General features: G+C 28.5%; 3 protein-coding genes across 4 annotated transcripts; all 3 read left to right on the forward strand.

Annotated features, from left to right (window-relative positions):
* The first annotated feature begins 95 nt into the window (after positions 1-95).
* LOC124910569 lies at positions 96-2,012 on the forward strand. Of its 2 annotated transcripts, none has more exons than XM_047451238.1 (2): positions 96-249; positions 435-2,012. In XM_047451238.1, exon 2 carries the CDS (start codon positions 619-621, stop codon positions 1,885-1,887), a length of 1,269 nt encoding a protein of 422 aa, XP_047307194.1. In that variant the 5' UTR covers positions 96-249; positions 435-618; the 3' UTR covers positions 1,888-2,012. The 2 variants fall into 2 exon arrangements, with proteins under 2 accessions (XP_047307194.1, XP_047307195.1); XM_047451239.1 differs by having other exon boundaries at positions 100-249; positions 439-2,012.
* A 9,049-nt stretch (positions 2,013-11,061) lies between these two features.
* Positions 11,062-13,614, forward strand: LOC124945900 (trihelix transcription factor DF1). Its single transcript, XM_047486422.1, has 2 exons — positions 11,062-11,413; positions 11,754-13,614. The coding sequence occupies exons 1-2, from the start codon at positions 11,145-11,147 to the stop codon at positions 13,267-13,269; spliced, it is 1,785 nt and encodes a 594-aa protein (XP_047342378.1). The 5' UTR covers positions 11,062-11,144; the 3' UTR covers positions 13,270-13,614.
* A 3,008-nt stretch (positions 13,615-16,622) lies between these two features.
* LOC124946094 (sm-like protein LSM3B) lies at positions 16,623-17,835 on the forward strand. The gene is made up of 3 exons (XM_047486658.1): positions 16,623-16,836; positions 16,972-17,067; positions 17,519-17,835. Exons 1-3 carry the CDS (start codon positions 16,720-16,722, stop codon positions 17,597-17,599), a joined length of 294 nt encoding a protein of 97 aa, XP_047342614.1. The 5' UTR covers positions 16,623-16,719; the 3' UTR covers positions 17,600-17,835.
* The last annotated feature ends 544 nt before the right edge of the window (positions 17,836-18,379 follow it).

Consider the following 18,379-nt stretch of genomic DNA (forward strand, 5'->3'; position numbering starts at 1 on the left):
CCTTCTGATAGTCCATACATTGTATCTGCAAAACCCTCAATTACCTTATTTATTAGTTTCTGAAAATTGAATTAAATTGAACTGAATTGAATTAATTGAATTTGAGGGTTTAAAAAAAGAAAGGATTTTTCAGATGATGTCAAAAGGCACATATGTACGCCTGGTTTCTCTTCTTCTTCATTTTCGATCCATGATTTTCGGCTGATATCAGAAACCTAAGTAACGGTTCGACCGGTTCATCGGATTAAGGTTATTCTTCTCTCTATCTGTTCTGTTCTATTCTTCTATTGGAGAAACCTTTGATTCATTTCTATTGCCGTGATTTTAGAAAGTAGGTCTTTTTTAGGTTGAATTTTGCAATCTGAAGATGATTTTGTCTGCTACTGATTTGGGTTGTTTAAAATTTGTTTCTGATTGAATGTTTGTTGGTTTAGTTAGGTTAAGAATAATGCTTGAGTCTTCGGAATCAGAATTGGTATGCGTATTTGGGAGAAATTGGTTTCATGGAGGTGATTATATGTTGTTGAGTTAGGGTTTTGGACAGGCTGGTACTGAATTCTGAACTGGGAATCTGTATAAGATTGTTTAATCTAGGGTTTACTTATATTGTTTCTGGTAATGGAAGGAAATTTGTCGTCTGGAAATATGATCCAGGGTGGTGTTGGTGGATCTTATGGAAGCCTTGATCTTCAAGCTCCAATTCGAATTCATCACCAAAATCAAAATCAAAATCAAAATCAAAACCAAAACCAGAACCCTCTTAGCCTTCTTCAACATCACTCAATTCCTAGGCAAGGATCATCGTTCACCGATCAGAATCATCATACAGTCGGTTTGGGAGATTTCCCCAAGGGAGAAAGGGGGAAAAACATTTCCTTTAGCGACGAAGACGAACCGAGCTTTGCTGAGGACGATGTTCACAATGATCCTAACAGGGGTAAAAAGGGTATTCAGTGGCATCGAGTGAAATGGACTGATAAGATGGTGAAGCTTCTGATAACTGCTGTCTCTTACATAGGAGAGGATGCGAATTCTGAATTTGCGAGCGGAGGTATCAGGAGAAAATACGCCAACATTCATAAAAAGGGTAAATGGAAATCAGTATCGAAAGTGATGGCAGAAAGAGGGCATTGTGTTTCGCCCCAGCAATGTGAGGACAAATTCAACGATCTTAACAAAAGGTACAAGAGACTGAACGAGATTCTCGGGAGGGGCACTTCTTGTCAAGTTGTGGAAAGGCCTGAACTTCTCGAACGAATGGATCACGTTTCAGATAAGGCAAAAGACGAGGTTAAGAAAATCCTGAGTTCCAAACATCTCTTCTACGAAGAGATGTGTTCTTACCACAATAGTAACAGACTCCACTTACCCCATGATCCTGATTTACAACGCTCTTTACGGAAATACTCTGATATTCGTGATGGAAACGACGACGATGATGTGGAAATGGACGATGATAATGATGACGACGATGATGAAGAAGAGTTTGAAGATGGAGGTGAAGGGGGGAATAAGAGGAAAAAGAAGAAGAAGAAATGCGGTGGTGTAAAGAAGATGAAACCTAATTGCGGGTCTCATCAAGAAACTTTCTTTAGTGCTCATACTAGTCAGACTGTGGATCATCATCAAGTAGGAATGTTGGCTGAAGAAGATGAGATGAAAGGAAAATGGATGAATGAGAGGAGGCTTAGATTGGAAGAACAGAGGCTGGAAATTCAGGCACAGACATTGCAGTTGGAGCAAGAACGACATAAATGGGAGAGATTCTGTAAGAAGAAAGACAGGGAATTGGAAATCATGAAGATGGAAAACGAGAGGATGAAACTTGAGAACGAACACATGGCCTTGGAGTTGAAGAAACGCCAGTTAAATGCCGAGTTTATTTGAAACTGAAAGTGTTATTCTCTTTATAAGTGTAGTAACATGTCCATTCTTTAGGATATAACTATAGAAACTGCAAGTTAAGACCATTTTTTTTCTTCTTTCTTAGCAAGCTTAAAACATAAATTTGAGGTTTATATTTCTTTCATCACCCCCTCTCAAATGAAGTTTGGTGGTAAATGGTTATATGATCAACTCGAGAGTCTAAACGGGTTGGTTGATCTGATCCGGATTCGACCCTGATTTTGGTATAGAACTGCTTATATAGTTGGTATGAAATTGTTGTTTCTAACCTGATTTGTTGTGCTCAAACAGAGATAGTCCAATTGAGGTGAATCTATCCAAACTGTAATATACCCATTTTGAACTTGATTTTTACGTCTTTATTTAATAAGTTTCATATAAATTCTCGATAGAGTATACAATAATCTAAAACATAAAATTAGGGTTTATATTTGAAGACGTCAGATGACATGGGGGAAACAACAATGGCACATGGTGTAAAGGAGCAAAGTATAACGGCTTACCCATATTTCCCTTCATATGTGGCTTTCAGCTTATTTATTAATTTACCACCCAATGGACCACCATTTTTGTAGGCCAATTCAATGAAAATTATTAATTCATCATGTACTCTCTTTCCTTTTAAATAATAACTCTATGCACTAAAGTATCACAATACATACTTTTATTTAATTCAAATTAACTTTAAACATCTGTTTGTAAGTACTAAACAAAAATTAAAGTTACAAATGTGTATCTATAAATTTTAAATTAATATTGTTTAATGTTCAATGAATGATGTTTCTGAGATACTTTGTATTTGAAAATAATGCTATTAATACAAATTTATAATGATTTTGTAGGGTTTGAAGGTTATCTTAATCTATTTCCTTTTAATATTTTATTTTGGAACTGCATTATTTGACAACCAGAGGTAGACATCTCCAATCTTCCTCGGGTCCTGAGCAACTCCGTTCAACTAGTTAATTATTCGTTAAGTATTTTTTACGAACTATATGTTTAACTTGCGGAATCAGTTGCATTCCGAAAAAGAAACAGAACCCAATGTTCTAAATAAAAAAACTTGAAGCTTTAGTCGTGATCCAGTGAAAATAATTGTATTAAAAAATTAAAGGATCACAAACGGTAAAGGGTGCCATACTAGTTCTCCATAATTCAAAGAAATAAAAAAGAAATAAAAGTTATCATAATCTATTTCCTATTAATATTTTGATTTTATTTAATTTTGGAGTTAATTATTATTTATTTTAAAATTTTAAAAAGATAATAAGATCATATATTTCTATAGTTTAATTTACATTTAAAAAAAATAGCTTAGTGACCTATATGAACATTTGGTTGAGAATGACAATTTTTTGAAAATGAATAAAATTAGTAAAATTACTGTCATGATAATAATATTGGCAAGAAAGAGGACCATGGTGGGGCTATGTTCACAAGCATTTAACCCTTCCACATCAACATTATTGCTAAATTATTTATTGACATTTTGTTTATTATTTAAAATAAAATAACTAAAGTTAACATGCATTAATCAATATGCACATGCCTGTAATAACTTGTATTGGACCCAAAAGTTAACTACCACCCTACCCCACTAAACATCAATTTAATTTCTATATTATTTGGTAACTATAGTAATTAAGGTTCTTTAATGTGTTTATGATAAATTCGGCCATTTCGTGCCATTGCTCATTGCTATACATGTCTAGTTTTTTTCCTATTTTGTTTTTCGATTTTTATCATTTTGTTTAAACAACTTATTTGAATAATGAAATGAGCTTCATTAAAAAGAAAAAACTTTAATTTGTCAAGCTATAGTCTTTAAAATTTTAACTAAATACTTAAAATCATATTATAAAATTTTATTTGATTTTTCAAATGTTTTCTTTGTGTTTTTATTTAATTAAAATAGAAAAGAATAAATAAATATTTAAATGGGAGAAATGTGGGATTTGACCAATTATTATTAAATTTGTTAATATAAACATAATTAAAGTATATTTCAAAACATTGTCCCAATAAAATATTTTAAGAATAAATAAATTTCTTTTTATTCAAACCATATCCAATTTCGGATTGAACGTTTTCAAACAGCGAAATTTGTTTAACACTTGTAACATCTCTTTTCATAATTTCTTAACCTACAATTTTTAATTTTTAATTGGGTTTTCAAAATAAAATAAAATATTACTGAAACATAATGTGGTCCATAATGATGATATTATAAAAGATATGTTATTTCATAATTCTCTCAAATAATATGTCTATGTATTAAAAGAAATAAAAATTCATCATTTAAGGACAATCACAAAAAAGTTACATCAAAATAACATTAATCCAAACTAATAGCTATGAGCCCAAAATCCCCAACATCACCTTATAAAGAGTCTCATACATTTTCCAATCATTTAATTACAAACTATTGGTTCTTAACAAAGCTTGCACCTTCTTTAGATTTTTAATGTTGTATTTAAACTCAATGAGTCATTGTTTCATCATAAGGTCCCCTTTTTAATTGAGTCATCTTCTTCATTCTTCCAATTACTTTACCATATCTTATTCCTTAAGGCAAAATAAGAACCTACATCTCATTGGATGTGATATCAAAGTCTTCACCTTTGGGACTCTATGTTCTAGCTACCAATTAACACCAAGAACAAAAAGCTTATTGTAATAAAAATAAAACTCGATCAATACGAGACAAGATAACCGAGATTTGTTTGGAAAAACTCATTTATTAAATGCAATCCACATCACCTCTTTTTAATGAGCAAAATCTTGGACAAATCAAAATGACCAAATAGAAATAAAAGGGTTACAATTTAACCGTTTTCAAAAAAAAAGGAAAAAAAAAAAGTCCAATTTAGTCCTAATTAAATAAAAGGGTTGGAAGGTCACGTAAAAGAGATTTTAATATTATTTTTCTTAAGGTTTGAACTGTTTATCTATAATGACTATATTTATAAATATGATAACTATCCAACTAAAAGTAAAGATACTTTTACTAATTTTAACATTGATCTCCATGTTAAAAATAAGTAAAAAAAAAATAAGACTTTTAAGAAATGAATATATATTGTTCATTATTTTCACTACCAAAACAAATAATTTGATTTCATAAAGTAACATATTTGTATAGCTCTTCACTTGTATAAACTTCCTTTCATCGTGAATTTCAATTAACATACATTTTAGACATAGATGTATTATGTTTATAATACATTAACAAGTAAATTAAGGCATGAAATTTAAATACCTAAAGAAATAAAATAGAAAGAGGTAACTATATTCATCAATAACATATATTTAAATATAATAAAACACGATGTATTCTAATTCCTTAAAAAACTTCACTTATAATAATTGAACCAATATCGGTTTTATTTGTTTAAGCCTAATACAACAATATTAATTATCTGTCACAAATTTATAATAAAAAGATACTCAAAAATTAAAATCTACTTAATTAGACATATAGCACACGGATGACAAAGACAATTTATTAGATTTTAGAAGTGAATTATATATATATATATATAATTGGTTGAAAAAATAAAATATAAATATAAAAAATGAAAAAAAAGTAATTAGCTAGAGATGGTTAATCTTGTCCACATGGATGACACATGATGCATGTTAGAATAGTGTTCACATGTCTACCATGTTCCACTTTTTTTTTGTCTTTTATTTTTATTTATTTTTTGTCTACATTACACATGCATATGTAATGTAGTAGTAACTTTTTTAACATGGGCCAGCAAATTACTTAAAACTTTTTATCAATATTCATACAGCTAGCTATAATTAATTAATTAACCATGCTTAATTATAATTATGTTAATTAATTAATGATCTATCCCAATTTTGTCACAAGCACATTTTTTTTAAATGAGTAGGGTATATTAAATATAAAAAGAATAGTTTAAACATAACAAAGTATGACATGAAAATTAAAAAATAATTAAAAATAAAAAAAGAATATAAATATGGTATCAACCTATCAAGCTCATACATCTTTAAAAATAAAAAACGAATAATTCTCCGATATACTCTACCGACTTTTCATAACAAATATCAGAAAGCGTCGTAATAATATCATTATGAATGATACGCATCAGACGACTACAATTATTGAAAGTTCGATGATTTATCTTCAACTAGATACTAGTTCACCAGAAAATAATCGGGATGATAACTCAAATATGCATTTCTGTCATATTAGTCGACTCAATCCAAACTTTACAGAACTATCCACAAATTTAGGCATCACCAAGTGAATCTCAATCACATTCTACACAAAAAAAAAAAAAAACAAAAAAAAAAACTATATATATTAGTCACCCTTGAGAATGTAAAAATAAGTGAGTATCTTATTTCACATCCTTATGACTAAGCTCGGTCAAATGAGAAAATAAACAAACTATGTAAACATAGAGTCCATTTTTAAGGCCCCAAATTTATTAAAATACTCAAAAATATAGTATTATTAATCAATTAATATATTTTATACAATGAATATTATAATTATATATTAGTTTATGTATATATTTTAATTTATTAAAATTATAATTAGTATTATATACCCTAAATTTCGAATGTACATATTACATGACAATGGCTTACTATAATACATTTTTTTTAATGTATTATAAGTTATATTGTAACAATTAAAAATAAGTATTGATGCATTATAAGTTATAAAAAAAAAAATCTAAATTATAATTTAATCTTATAAATTGAATCAATACCCTTAGCTAAGGTAACACAGACCATGCACAAATTAGGTTAGATGCTATATTGCCATTCTTAGCAGGTCTTTTTTACTTTTAGAAACTTTCTTCATGTGGGTTCATGGGTGGAGAGAGAGAAAGAGAGAGCATCTAATTTAAATATAAATATTATTATTATTATTATTATTTATTAGTATATGGAATTTAATTTTGTATGCTGCTGTAAAAGGGAAGAATGAGATATTAATGGTACCACATTTGAGAATGGGACGAGCATCTCTATCTAATTACAGGGTCAAACCTATCCTATGTACCTATATAGCTGCGATTCAAGAAAATATATATTATTTTATTTTATTAAATTAATAAATTATAATTATTTATAATTAAGTTTCTTAAAAAAAAAAAGTAAAAAAGTTGAGGTAACAATTTAATTTGTTTATGAAATTGATATCTAAAGTCTTATGATGACCTGATCCAGTATATATTGATGATGAAGGAAGTGTATAATTATATATATATATATATATATTATTATTATATATATACTTTCTATTCTTATTTTATTAGTTTCAACTCTTAAATAATATTATATATATTAAAAAATAATTAAATGTAATAAAGAATACATTATATTACAAATGAGTGACGACTGATGATAGAGGTTGAATTAAAATTTGTTTTTTTTTTGGTATGTTTGAAGGGATAAATTAATAAAATGTAAAAGATTTAATTAAAAATAAAAATAAAATAAAAAAGATTGAGTAAAGATGGATGTTGCGTGACATGATTAACGTTTGATTCCCTGTTTAATTTATTTTAACTAATTAATATCTTGAGATTATCTTAATTGTTAGTGCAAACCAACTAATTAATTATTTAAAATTTCTTTAACATGAAATTAATTTAACATAATATTTTAATTATATGTCTATCTGCTGTCTATCCTCTCTCTCTTCATACAATCCCTTTTAAAATAAAATAAAAAAATTAAACCAGTTAAATTATTATTATTTTTAATTAAAAAAAAAGAAGTTAAAGTATTATGAATTATGACCATTTTTTTAATCTAAGATATTTTTTAATATTTTTAATTTTAAAGTGATTAATAATTTAGTTCGGACAAATAATACTCCAAATTAAGTCCAAGCAACTAAGCAAGTATATATATATTTTAAACAAATTTAGGTCACATCTATTATTATTATTAATATTAATATATAAAAATATTTATTATAGGATGGTTCCGGTAGGCCCACACCATCGGTGATTGGTTGAAAAAAATAATAGTCCAATAAAAGCCAACTTTCTACAGACAATGAATACTCTTATAAATAACAGTAATAAAAAAACAATACATCTATTTATAATTTATAATTATAGGGACAAAAGCAAGAAAATCTCCTTAACAAAGATATAAATTAAATTAATTTGTCAATAATTTATTTTTTTTAGATCTTTATTTTATATGTTAAACTTGAACGGTATTACATGCATATTTTCATTTACATGATAAAGTTTAAAACTTATATATATATATATAATAACACTTAAAATAAAACATATATTCGCACCACAACACATAAACGAGTTGAATTGTTGATTTATGAGTTAATCCGTCCTAAAACATAAAAAAAAAAATTACAACCTACAACCTATATATTAATAAGAGAGGGTTTAATTGAATAAAATATATTAAGTTTTTATTCCATAAAAATATTTATATCATAATGGTTATTAATTGAAACCAATCTCTATTAATAAAATCACATCAAAGTAATTATTATACTAAATATATGTATATATCAATTATGACAATTACTGACTTATTTTAAACTTATTCAATCGAATTATGTAAAAAATTAATAATGAAAACCATAATGGAGCTGTGTCAAGTTTCTTTCAAATAACTTTGACAGATTTAATTTTCAATAAAAAAATCATCAAAATTTTTATCAAATTATCAATTAAATATATTATAATTTTAAAATCTAAATTTAGTTTGATAAGAAAAATCTAAAAATTATTTTTTTACAATAAACATTATTTTTTCAAATAAACAAGCTAACCAATAAAATAAATCACATAATTTAAATGTTCTTAGTTCCACCTGAGTTCATTAAATAATTATTAGCATATATATATATATATATTAAAATATGTAGTTAACACAATTTTATTTCACTTAATATAATTTTTTTGTGAATCAAATCCAATTTTTGTAATCTCTTAGATATGACTTATAACTTTAACATAAATATATGTTAATGATTATTATAACTTATATATTTAAAGGTGATTTTATATTTAATTTGAGATAATCCTAATAATATAAAAAGTTTGCTTATTAATCTTTATGGTAAACTACGTTAAATGACATATAATATGTTTTCTAATTAATTATATATATTATGTTTGCTTGTTACTCTTAAATCTATATTTTTATATATAGAATATTCAACAAAAATATTATATAATTTTTTTTTAAAGAGTGATGAAAATTCATAAAATTAATTATAAATTAAAGTTATAAAAAGACTCACAATAAAACATTAAAGCTTAAAAAGTAATATTATATTTAATGACATTATTTATTTAGTCTGTCAAATTGGGAATGCATATTTTTTTTTTAAAGTAACTAAAATTGTTTGTATTTGAATATAATATATATTTTTTTTTTATGAATTACGTTACATCTTGGTTAAGAGAAGTAACTGTGGGACTTGTGCCGCCACGTAGGCAGTTTGGTGGGACCCAACTGTGAATGGAGAGTGACAATTTGCGGTTTAATATATAAGAATATAGATGTCTACATGCCAAAACATGATTGTCTAAAAATGGAAATAATAAATTATAACACCTAAGCCAATATTTAGAATGTTCAATTTTACAATATATTATTAATTTTTCTTATAACAAACACCAATATAGAAAATTCAATTATTATTATAATAATAATAATAAAATTTACTTTTGAATAATAATAATAATATATTATCATGAGAAGTTAGATCAAATTAAGTCCATGTTATTAGGCGAAAGCATTTATTAATAATGCTTGAGTAATGACAAAATCGGTTAGGCTTTGGTCTACCCATTATTTATTATACCATTTTAAAAATCCCAAACCCTATTTTAAATTGGGTAATTATTTTTACCTAGACTTATTACTATTATTATTATAATAATGATTATTACTAGTAATATAGTTCTTAAGCATAAAAATCATTTTTTATCATTTCACCGATTGTCAAATTAGTGCTCTAATAGAGTTCTGACCTAGTTTTTTAAAATCTCATAATTTGAGTTATTTATTGTTAAAATTATAAAAAAACATCGTGATAGATTCAAACGTCGTTAACTTATTATCTACGTGCATTTATAAATAAATAAAAATTAAATTACTTATTTAACTATTGAATTTCAGCGAACTTAAACTAGTAATATAAATATTTTATTTATTTATGAATGCATGTAGATAATAAGGATAAATTTAACAAAAAAAAAATAAATAATAAAATTTTTAAAAAAATTATATAAAATCTCAATTACCCTACTAATGAAATCAAAATTGACAATTTAGGCCAAGTTATATTTTAAATTAAGTTAAAATAATATATAATAACTTATATTTTATTATTAATTTTCTCACCAGAATATTTTTTTATTTAATAAAAATATTCTCATTTCCCAATTTGTTTTTTATTTTTATAAAAATACTAAAGGTAGTAGAATAAAATAAAAGGGTAAAATAGTAATATAATAAACACACCACATCTATCTCCAAGTGCGGGCAACGGCCACTGAAATCCAAAAATGCCCAAAAAGCAAAGGTGGCCTACATATGCTGCCCCCGGCTTTTCTGTTTTAACTATTATATATTATTATATTTTTTAAAATAATTAATTAATTTATTTAAAATTAATATTTAGGTAGACAGACAAAAACCCAACTTATTATTATCATTATCATCCCTCCCTATTTTTCTCTCTCTATATATCATATATTTATCTAATTATTAACCAATAATATAATTATGCAAATAATAATTTGGTAAAAAGAGATAATTTTGTTTATAATTTTATAATGAAAAGAAAGTGAGAGAGAAAGAAAGAGATGGGAATGGGATGAAGATTCCATTTTTTACAGCTAAAAAAAGGTGATAATATTTTTGTTCTTTAAATTTATTTTTTATTTATTTTTTTGTGATGGGGTTGTGGTGAGATTGACAGGCAGATCGGATCCCACCGAAATATATTATTATATTTATTTAATTAATTAATTAATTAATTTATTTATTACTATTATTAATAAATAATAAATTCACCGCAAACACCCAACCATCTTTCATAAAAACTCTTTTGGATTTCACCCACCTTTATTTATTTAATTTTTTTTTTCATATATACTATTTTGTTGCTATTTTATTTTGCGGCTGTAAACTGATATACAGCTTGAAGAACAAGAGAGAGAATACAGAAGAGAGAGAGAAGAGAGAGAACTCCGATGCTGGGAGTTTCAGGCATGATGGGTAGCGCCGGCGACGGAGCTGCGTCGGCGGAGCCGACACAAACCCATGATGGGGAAACCGGGGTTCTGGGGGAAGAAGAGAAGTTGGTGATGAGAATTGACGAAGCTGGCGGTGACCGGAGCTCCGGTGGTGGTAACCGGTGGCCGAGGCAGGAGACGGTGGCTTTGCTTAAGATACGGTCGGAGATGGATGCTGTTTTTAAAGACTCGAGCTTGAAGGGTCCCCTATGGGAAGAAGTTTCCAGGTGAGAGAATAAATCAAATTCAATTTCACACTCCCCATGTTTTCTCCGATCAAATCTTGTCGGAATTCTCTCTCTACATCTATATATCTATATATCTATATATGTATGTATTATAAGAATCATCTCAGATCTTAAAACGCGAAATTCGGGTGAAAATCGGAGTATGTTTGATGGATTTCATCTCAAGAATGATTTTTTCTTTAATTTCACATCATTGACATGAATCATATGATCATGCAGAGAGATCATGGTAGAGTATATTTTATGTTTAACAGAATTGTCAGACAATCTTCATCGTTTTCATTTTATGCTTTAAGATCTGTTAATTCTCTCTCATCAGGAAGCTAGCGGAGATGGGATTTCATCGGAATGCAAAGAAGTGTAAGGAGAAGTTTGAGAATGTATTCAAATACCATAAACGGACTAAAGAAGGCCGAGCTTCTAAACCAGAGAGTAAAACTTATCGATTCTTTGATCAATTAGAAGCTCTCGAAACTCATCCTCCGGTTACCGGTCAGTCTCCGTCGACGACGTTGAACCATCTCCGGCCAACAATGCTGCCGGTGCCGGCTACAAAGGTTAATAATAATAACAATATTGTCATTCCTACACAAGTGAGTAATTCATCGACTTCTACTGTTCCATCATCGTTAAGCCCAATCAATGTAAGCCCTATTAACGCTGTAACGACAATGGCGGCGGCGGCGGCGTCCGCCGCCGCGGCTGGGATGGGGAATTTTGGGTCGGTTTCGACTTCTTCATCGACTTCGTCGGATGAAGATATTGAGAGGAGGAGTAGGAAGAAGAGGAAATGGGAGATGTTTTTTCAGAGATTAATGAAGGATGTGATGGAAAAACAGGAGAATATGCAGAAGAAGTTTCTGGAAACGCTGGAGAAAAGAGAAAGAGATCGCGTTTCTAGAGAAGAAGCTTGGAGAGTTATGGAGATTGCGAGATTGAATCGTGAACATGAAATATTAGTTCAAGAAAGATCCACCGCCGCCGCTAAAGACGCCGCCGTCATTGCCTTTCTCCAGAAAGTTTCAGATCAACAATCGCCGCCGATCCCCAATTCCACTCCGATTCAAATCCCGCCGCAAACGCAAACGCAACCTCCTCCTCCGCCGCAGCCGCAGCCGCAAGAGACAGTTCGATCTCTTCCCCCTGTTTTACCACAACTAACACAACCTCCACCGCCGCCAGCGCCGCCGCAGCCACCAACATTATCGATTGCGTTAGAAATACCGAATTCTGAAAATGGGGTTGAGAATTTTACTCCGGCGAGTTCATCAAGATGGCCGAAGGCGGAGGTTCAAGCTCTGATTGGACTAAGAACAAACATGGATCTGAAATATCAAGATAATGGACCAAAGGGTCCTTTATGGGAAGAGATATCATCAAGCATGAAGAAATTAGGATACAATCGAAACGCAAAAAGATGCAAAGAGAAATGGGAGAACATAAACAAGTACTTTAAGAAAGTAAAAGAAAGCAACAAAAGAAGGCCAGAAGATTCAAAAACCTGCCCATATTTCCATCAACTCGACGCAATTTACAAAGAAAGATCCAAACATGAAATCACTCAACCCAGTTTCATCAACCCATCATCATCAACAAATCTCCCCCCTGAAAATCTAATGGTTCCATTAATGGTCCAACCAGAACAACAATGGCCGCTTCAACCAGTTCAACAGCGACAACAAATCGCCGCCATGGGCGATCACGACAGTGATAACAATGGTGAAGATGACGACGACGACGAGGACGATGAAGATGACGACGATGAAGACGAGGCAGGTGGGTACGAGATTGTAACGAACAAACCGCCGTCATCTTCAGTTGGGACGGTGGAGTGAGGCGGCGGAGAGGAAACAAAATTGTACAACAGACAGATAAAATGCATGTGACAGACATTGCCGGAAATTCAAACGGCGGCGGAGATGACGGCGGTGGACGGCGGAGGTAAAAAGATAAATTTCAAAACATTTTATATATACAACAATTACACATGGGTTTGGGTGGAGGAGGGTAAGTCACAAGTGTAACTTTTGTAAGGATTATACTAGTTTAATTATTTTGTGGTTTTTTTTTTTTTTTTTAATTCACAAATTATTTATTTGTTTGGTTAAATAATCAACAAATTGAGGGGGAGAACTAGAGAGGAGATAAATAAAATATATAATGTATTGTTTTGTTCCTTATTTTGTTTTTTTGGTGTAAATTTCATAATTTGGTCATTAGTGTTTGTTTCATAATTAATTTAAGTTTCATATCATTTGGGTTCTATTCAATATTTATTAAATTATTTTTTAACTTACCCATTAAGTTATCTCAACATAATTGTGAGTTAATTTTTTCAAATTCAAATTAAAAAAAAAATATTAACAAAATATTTTAATTTAATATATATCCGTTGAAATAAATGGTACAAGCATATAAATTTGAGTAGTTAATTAATCAATTAATATTAATTAAAGATAAGAAGGGACACTATTATGTTATCCCATTAGAGAAGAAAATGGGGCCCATATTACCCTTTCCCTATCACAATTAACACAAATATAAATATAAATATATATAATAAATAATATAAATATATTTTTATATATGATATTGATAAGATGAAATAAAACGCTCCACAAAAGGGAGACTCTACCATAATATGGCAAAATTTTCAAATCAAAACTTTATAAAATTCCTATTCTAACCTTGAAAATCTGTTGACTTCCCATTTTAATTAATTAACCACATGTCGTTTTACTCCTTAAATAGTTATTTACTTTAGTCAGGTGAAATTTTAATTTAAGAATTAATTAGTTTTAATATCAAATAAATAATAAATAAAATAATGCGTCACAAAATCTGAAGATGAATTTTGTTCAAAATATTCACCAACATGATGGTCCGTTTGGTTTTGACTTGGGTGCCCTTATCATAAACTGTTCATGTGGTCCCCTTTTTTTTTTTTAATTTATATATATTACTATTTTCAAAATAAAAGTAATATTAATTTGTCTATATATTTAGTATAACAAGTATAAGTTTCTAATGAGTGAATGAATGAATAAATTAAGTAATGTATTCTTCATTAATTAATATCCTGTAACGGCGCCCCATGTGCTCCCATGTGTATATTTTTTTTCATATATATATATATATATAATAAATATTTGTTGTAAACTGTAAATAAAATAATTTACTGAAGTAAAAAACAGAGGAAACCAAACAGGTCATTGTTTTGAGCTGTGGATGAGTTGTGTGTGGGCCTCAAGTTGAGTGGTGAGGATTAGAGATTGGAATAATAAATAATGGATATTTATAATTTATCTTGTTTTCTAGTTATATGCCCTTATTTTTTTTAATATTATTTTTGTTATTATTCATATTAGACATTCACTACCATGGTAACATATTATTATTATTTTTAATTAAAAATAATAGATTAAATGTATTGAATTATATAGTATATAGGATGCCCTATGTGAAATGGCAGTAAGTAAATTAAGGGAATGGACATCTGTTGATGATAATGTACAAGTGGGGACTTGTCAAAAAAAAAAATCAGTATTTGATCCCCACTCATGAATTTACTGCATGCAATATTTAAAAGATGAATAAACAATTACTTATTCTAAATTTGTTACAATAACAACAATAAAAAAAATAAAACGTAATAAATAGGTATTGACAACTGTGTGTATAAATCGTAGGTATTGACAACTGTGATGGGTGTATAATAGTTGTATATTGATGATAACGACATTTACACTATATATACATGTTGTAATATGCATTTACAGTAACTTTTTTTTGTTACTGTTGTATAAAGCTTTCAACCATTTTTGTACAAAATAATAGTTGAGTTTATGTAATAATTAAGAGTAACGTTAATTTGTTTAACGACGATATAAAGTATTTAAAGTTGTAATAGATTTCTTAACCACAGTTTACATGGTTTTGGATGATGATGATTTTGTTGGTGTTATTATTTATAAGCAATTTATTGTTAATATAGGGTGTGACCATAATTTTTTTGATAAATTAAAAAATAATGTTAATTTTGTTTCATTAATTCATTTATTTGGAAAGGGGTTAAATTAATGGTTGAATATCCATGATGACTATAATTATAAATTAATGATTTTTTATTATTATTTTGAAACAAATTAAATAATATGAGTCTATGACTACTTTTATAACAATTAGTTTGTTTTTGAAATAAAATCTATTTAAAACATGATTATTATTAATTACTTTATCATTGTTAAAAAATATTTATAAGAGTTTTAATTAATTATTTTTATTAATGTTATTTTATTAATAAAATTATGATTAATTACCCAAAAAAAATGATAATGAATCTTAAGTCATGTCAAACATTATTAATCTCCAACCCAAACACATTTTTTTCTTTAAAAAGATTATTATTTGAATATTTATTTTTATTCTAAATTTTTAACTTTTCTCAATACTATATATATATATTTATAACTTTGTAAAATTGAACCCAATTTATTTTTTAATAAAATTAATTATAGATTAATAATTTATACATATAAAAATTAAAATATTATTAAATAAATGCAAATTAACTACAAGACATGATTAAATAAATGCAAATATTTTTTTATTTTTTCACTTCTGTATTTTATTTTAATAAAATTGTTTTTATTATTAATGTTGTTCATGATTATAAATTTATTATACATAAAAAAAAATATATATAGGATAAACATAAAATTTTAAACATTTACAAAATTATATAAAAAGTGAAATATAAAAATTACATAATTAATAGTTAGAAGGCCAATTTTTTTTTTTAAAAAAAAGGGTTGTGAATAGTGTAAACATATTGCATTTCTTTTTTCTTACAAGAGGTTAATTATTTCTATAATTCCAATCTTCTGTATCACAATTAATATAAAAATTAAACCATTTAAATATACTGATCAAGTTGAAACTTTATTTATTTATTTATTCTTCAAGTGTGGGAAAAACCTTCATAGTTTTGAAACTTAGTATGCAATTTAAGATTGATAGTAAAAGTTAATGGGCTAGTTTGAATTATCCATTTTTTTATAAGCCCTAAAAATAAATACCAAGGAAGGCTAGAAATACTATTGGATTGAATCGGATCGTGACCGACCCGGACCCGGTTTGATTGGGCGAAGATTCTCTCCTATTCAGTAGTTCAAGGCGTCGTTTGATAAACCCCATTTTAGTAAAAGCTATTGGAGAAGAAAGAGGACCAATCGGGGGGCGGAAGGTGATTTGCTAAAGCGGCTTCGAAGCAGAATCGTTTGATAATGGGTAGCGAAGAAGAAAGCGCAGTGAAAGAACCGTTGGATCTCATCAGACTCAGTCTCGATGAACGTATTTATGTGAAGCTTCGTTCCGACCGTGAACTCCGTGGGAAACTTCATGTGCGATTCTCCTCTCTATTATACCCTTCTTCTTTTATTTGTGTATATTTGCGTTTTTGATATGGGTTTTGAATTTGGAAGATTTTTTCGATTTTTAGGTTAATATTTGGGGGTATTTTCGATTTTATTTTTCAGGCTTATGATCAGCACTTGAATATGATTCTTGGGGACGTGGAAGAAATAGTCACCACTGTTGAAATTGATGATGAAACTTATGAGGAAATTGTCAGGGTGAGCTGTTTCTTCTTAATTAGTTAGTTTGTCTTTCTGAAGCATCATGATATTGGGTTTAGAATTCAGATGCATAACTTGATTTAGCTTTAGATGCTATAGAACATGATAATAATGGTTGCAATTATCTATCTGCATTCTTAGCCTGAACTTGAGAGGAGTTATATTATGGATACCCAATTAGGGCAGCAGCTCATCTTGAACTAAAAGATTGAGATCTAATGTTGGGTTCCTATTAAGAACACCTTGATTCCTCCAGGGATAAACCCTTGTAGTATGTGATGGAATCTTGAATGTTCATAAAGTTGGTTTTGAATAACAAGGATATAACTCAATTGGGTTCTTGATGAATGTTTCTGATAGGATTTTTATAGTTTGTATTCAGTTATGACGAAGACATGTGTTTATGTAATGTAATGTTTTAGTAAAAATTTGATTGTGTTTGTTTCAGACCTCAAGGCGCACAGTTCCATTTCTATTTGTAAGGGGAGATGGTGTCATATTAGTTTCTCCACCCCTGAGAACAGCTTGACTTGAATGAAGGAGGAGGGAGAGCCATTTACAAACCATTCCACCTCTCTAGGTCTAATTTGTGTCGGGTTTTATAACTTTTCAGGATTCCAGTTTCTTGATGTGTTCATTTTGCCAAAAACAAATTAGATTTTCTTATGTTGAAAACTTCTTGAGTTGTCATTTCTTGTAATATGTCTGATGATGAATTTCATTACTTGATAATGCAGTGGATATTATTGTTATTATTATATACCCATAACTTGTCTTCAATATCATATTCTAGTAGCTATGTATATCATCATAATGGTACAGGAATATTAGAAACAACACCCATCAATTATGCCAAAAACCAAGAAACATTTCCTTTAATAACCATGTAACTAATTCATTAACAGCATTGTATGTAAAAAGTAGTCATTCATGGATCCCTTGAAGGATTTATCAAGAAAATGTGTCAAACATCAAAATATGACCTAAATAGATGGTAAACACCTAAATGAAGGATTTATGACAGCTAAATGCAAGATATTGAACTTGATGCTACAACTTTTATCTATGAAAAATGCATTGATTTTTCTATGAAAAGGAACATATCCTTGCCTCATTCCTATTTAGCCTAATCCTATATTTTATTACTTGTTTTATGTGGAGATGATCGGTATTGAGTACCATTTTTTCCTCTTCTATCCCTTGTAGTTTTTTTATTATTTCTTCAATTTCCTCTTATGTTTATTTAATATTTTGATAATAAGCCTAATATTAGACTGTTAGTGCTGCAACAACAATACAATAACATGAT

Source organism: Impatiens glandulifera, chromosome 7 (assembly GCF_907164915.1).
Source record: "Impatiens glandulifera chromosome 7, dImpGla2.1, whole genome shotgun sequence".
NCBI lineage: Eukaryota > Viridiplantae > Streptophyta > Magnoliopsida > Ericales > Balsaminaceae > Impatiens > Impatiens glandulifera.

Bases quoted from the DNA above. Each gene is read 5' to 3' on its own strand.
- LOC124945900 (XM_047486422.1), top strand. From the start codon at position 11,145: ATGCTGGGAGTTTCAGGCATGATGGGTAGCGCCGGCGACGGAGCTGCG. The intron at 11,414-11,753 runs GTGAGAGAATAA...CTCTCTCATCAG, and splicing joins CTATGGGAAGAAGTTTCCAG to GAAGCTAGCGGAGATGGGAT.
- LOC124910569 (XM_047451238.1), top strand. From the start codon at position 619: ATGGAAGGAAATTTGTCGTCTGGAAATATGATCCAGGGTGGTGTTGGT.
- LOC124946094 (XM_047486658.1), top strand. From the start codon at position 16,720: ATGGGTAGCGAAGAAGAAAGCGCAGTGAAAGAACCGTTGGATCTCATC. The intron at 16,837-16,971 runs GTGCGATTCTCC...TTTATTTTTCAG, and splicing joins AACTCCGTGGGAAACTTCAT to GCTTATGATCAGCACTTGAA. The intron at 17,068-17,518 runs GTGAGCTGTTTC...TGTTTGTTTCAG, and splicing joins CTTATGAGGAAATTGTCAGG to ACCTCAAGGCGCACAGTTCC.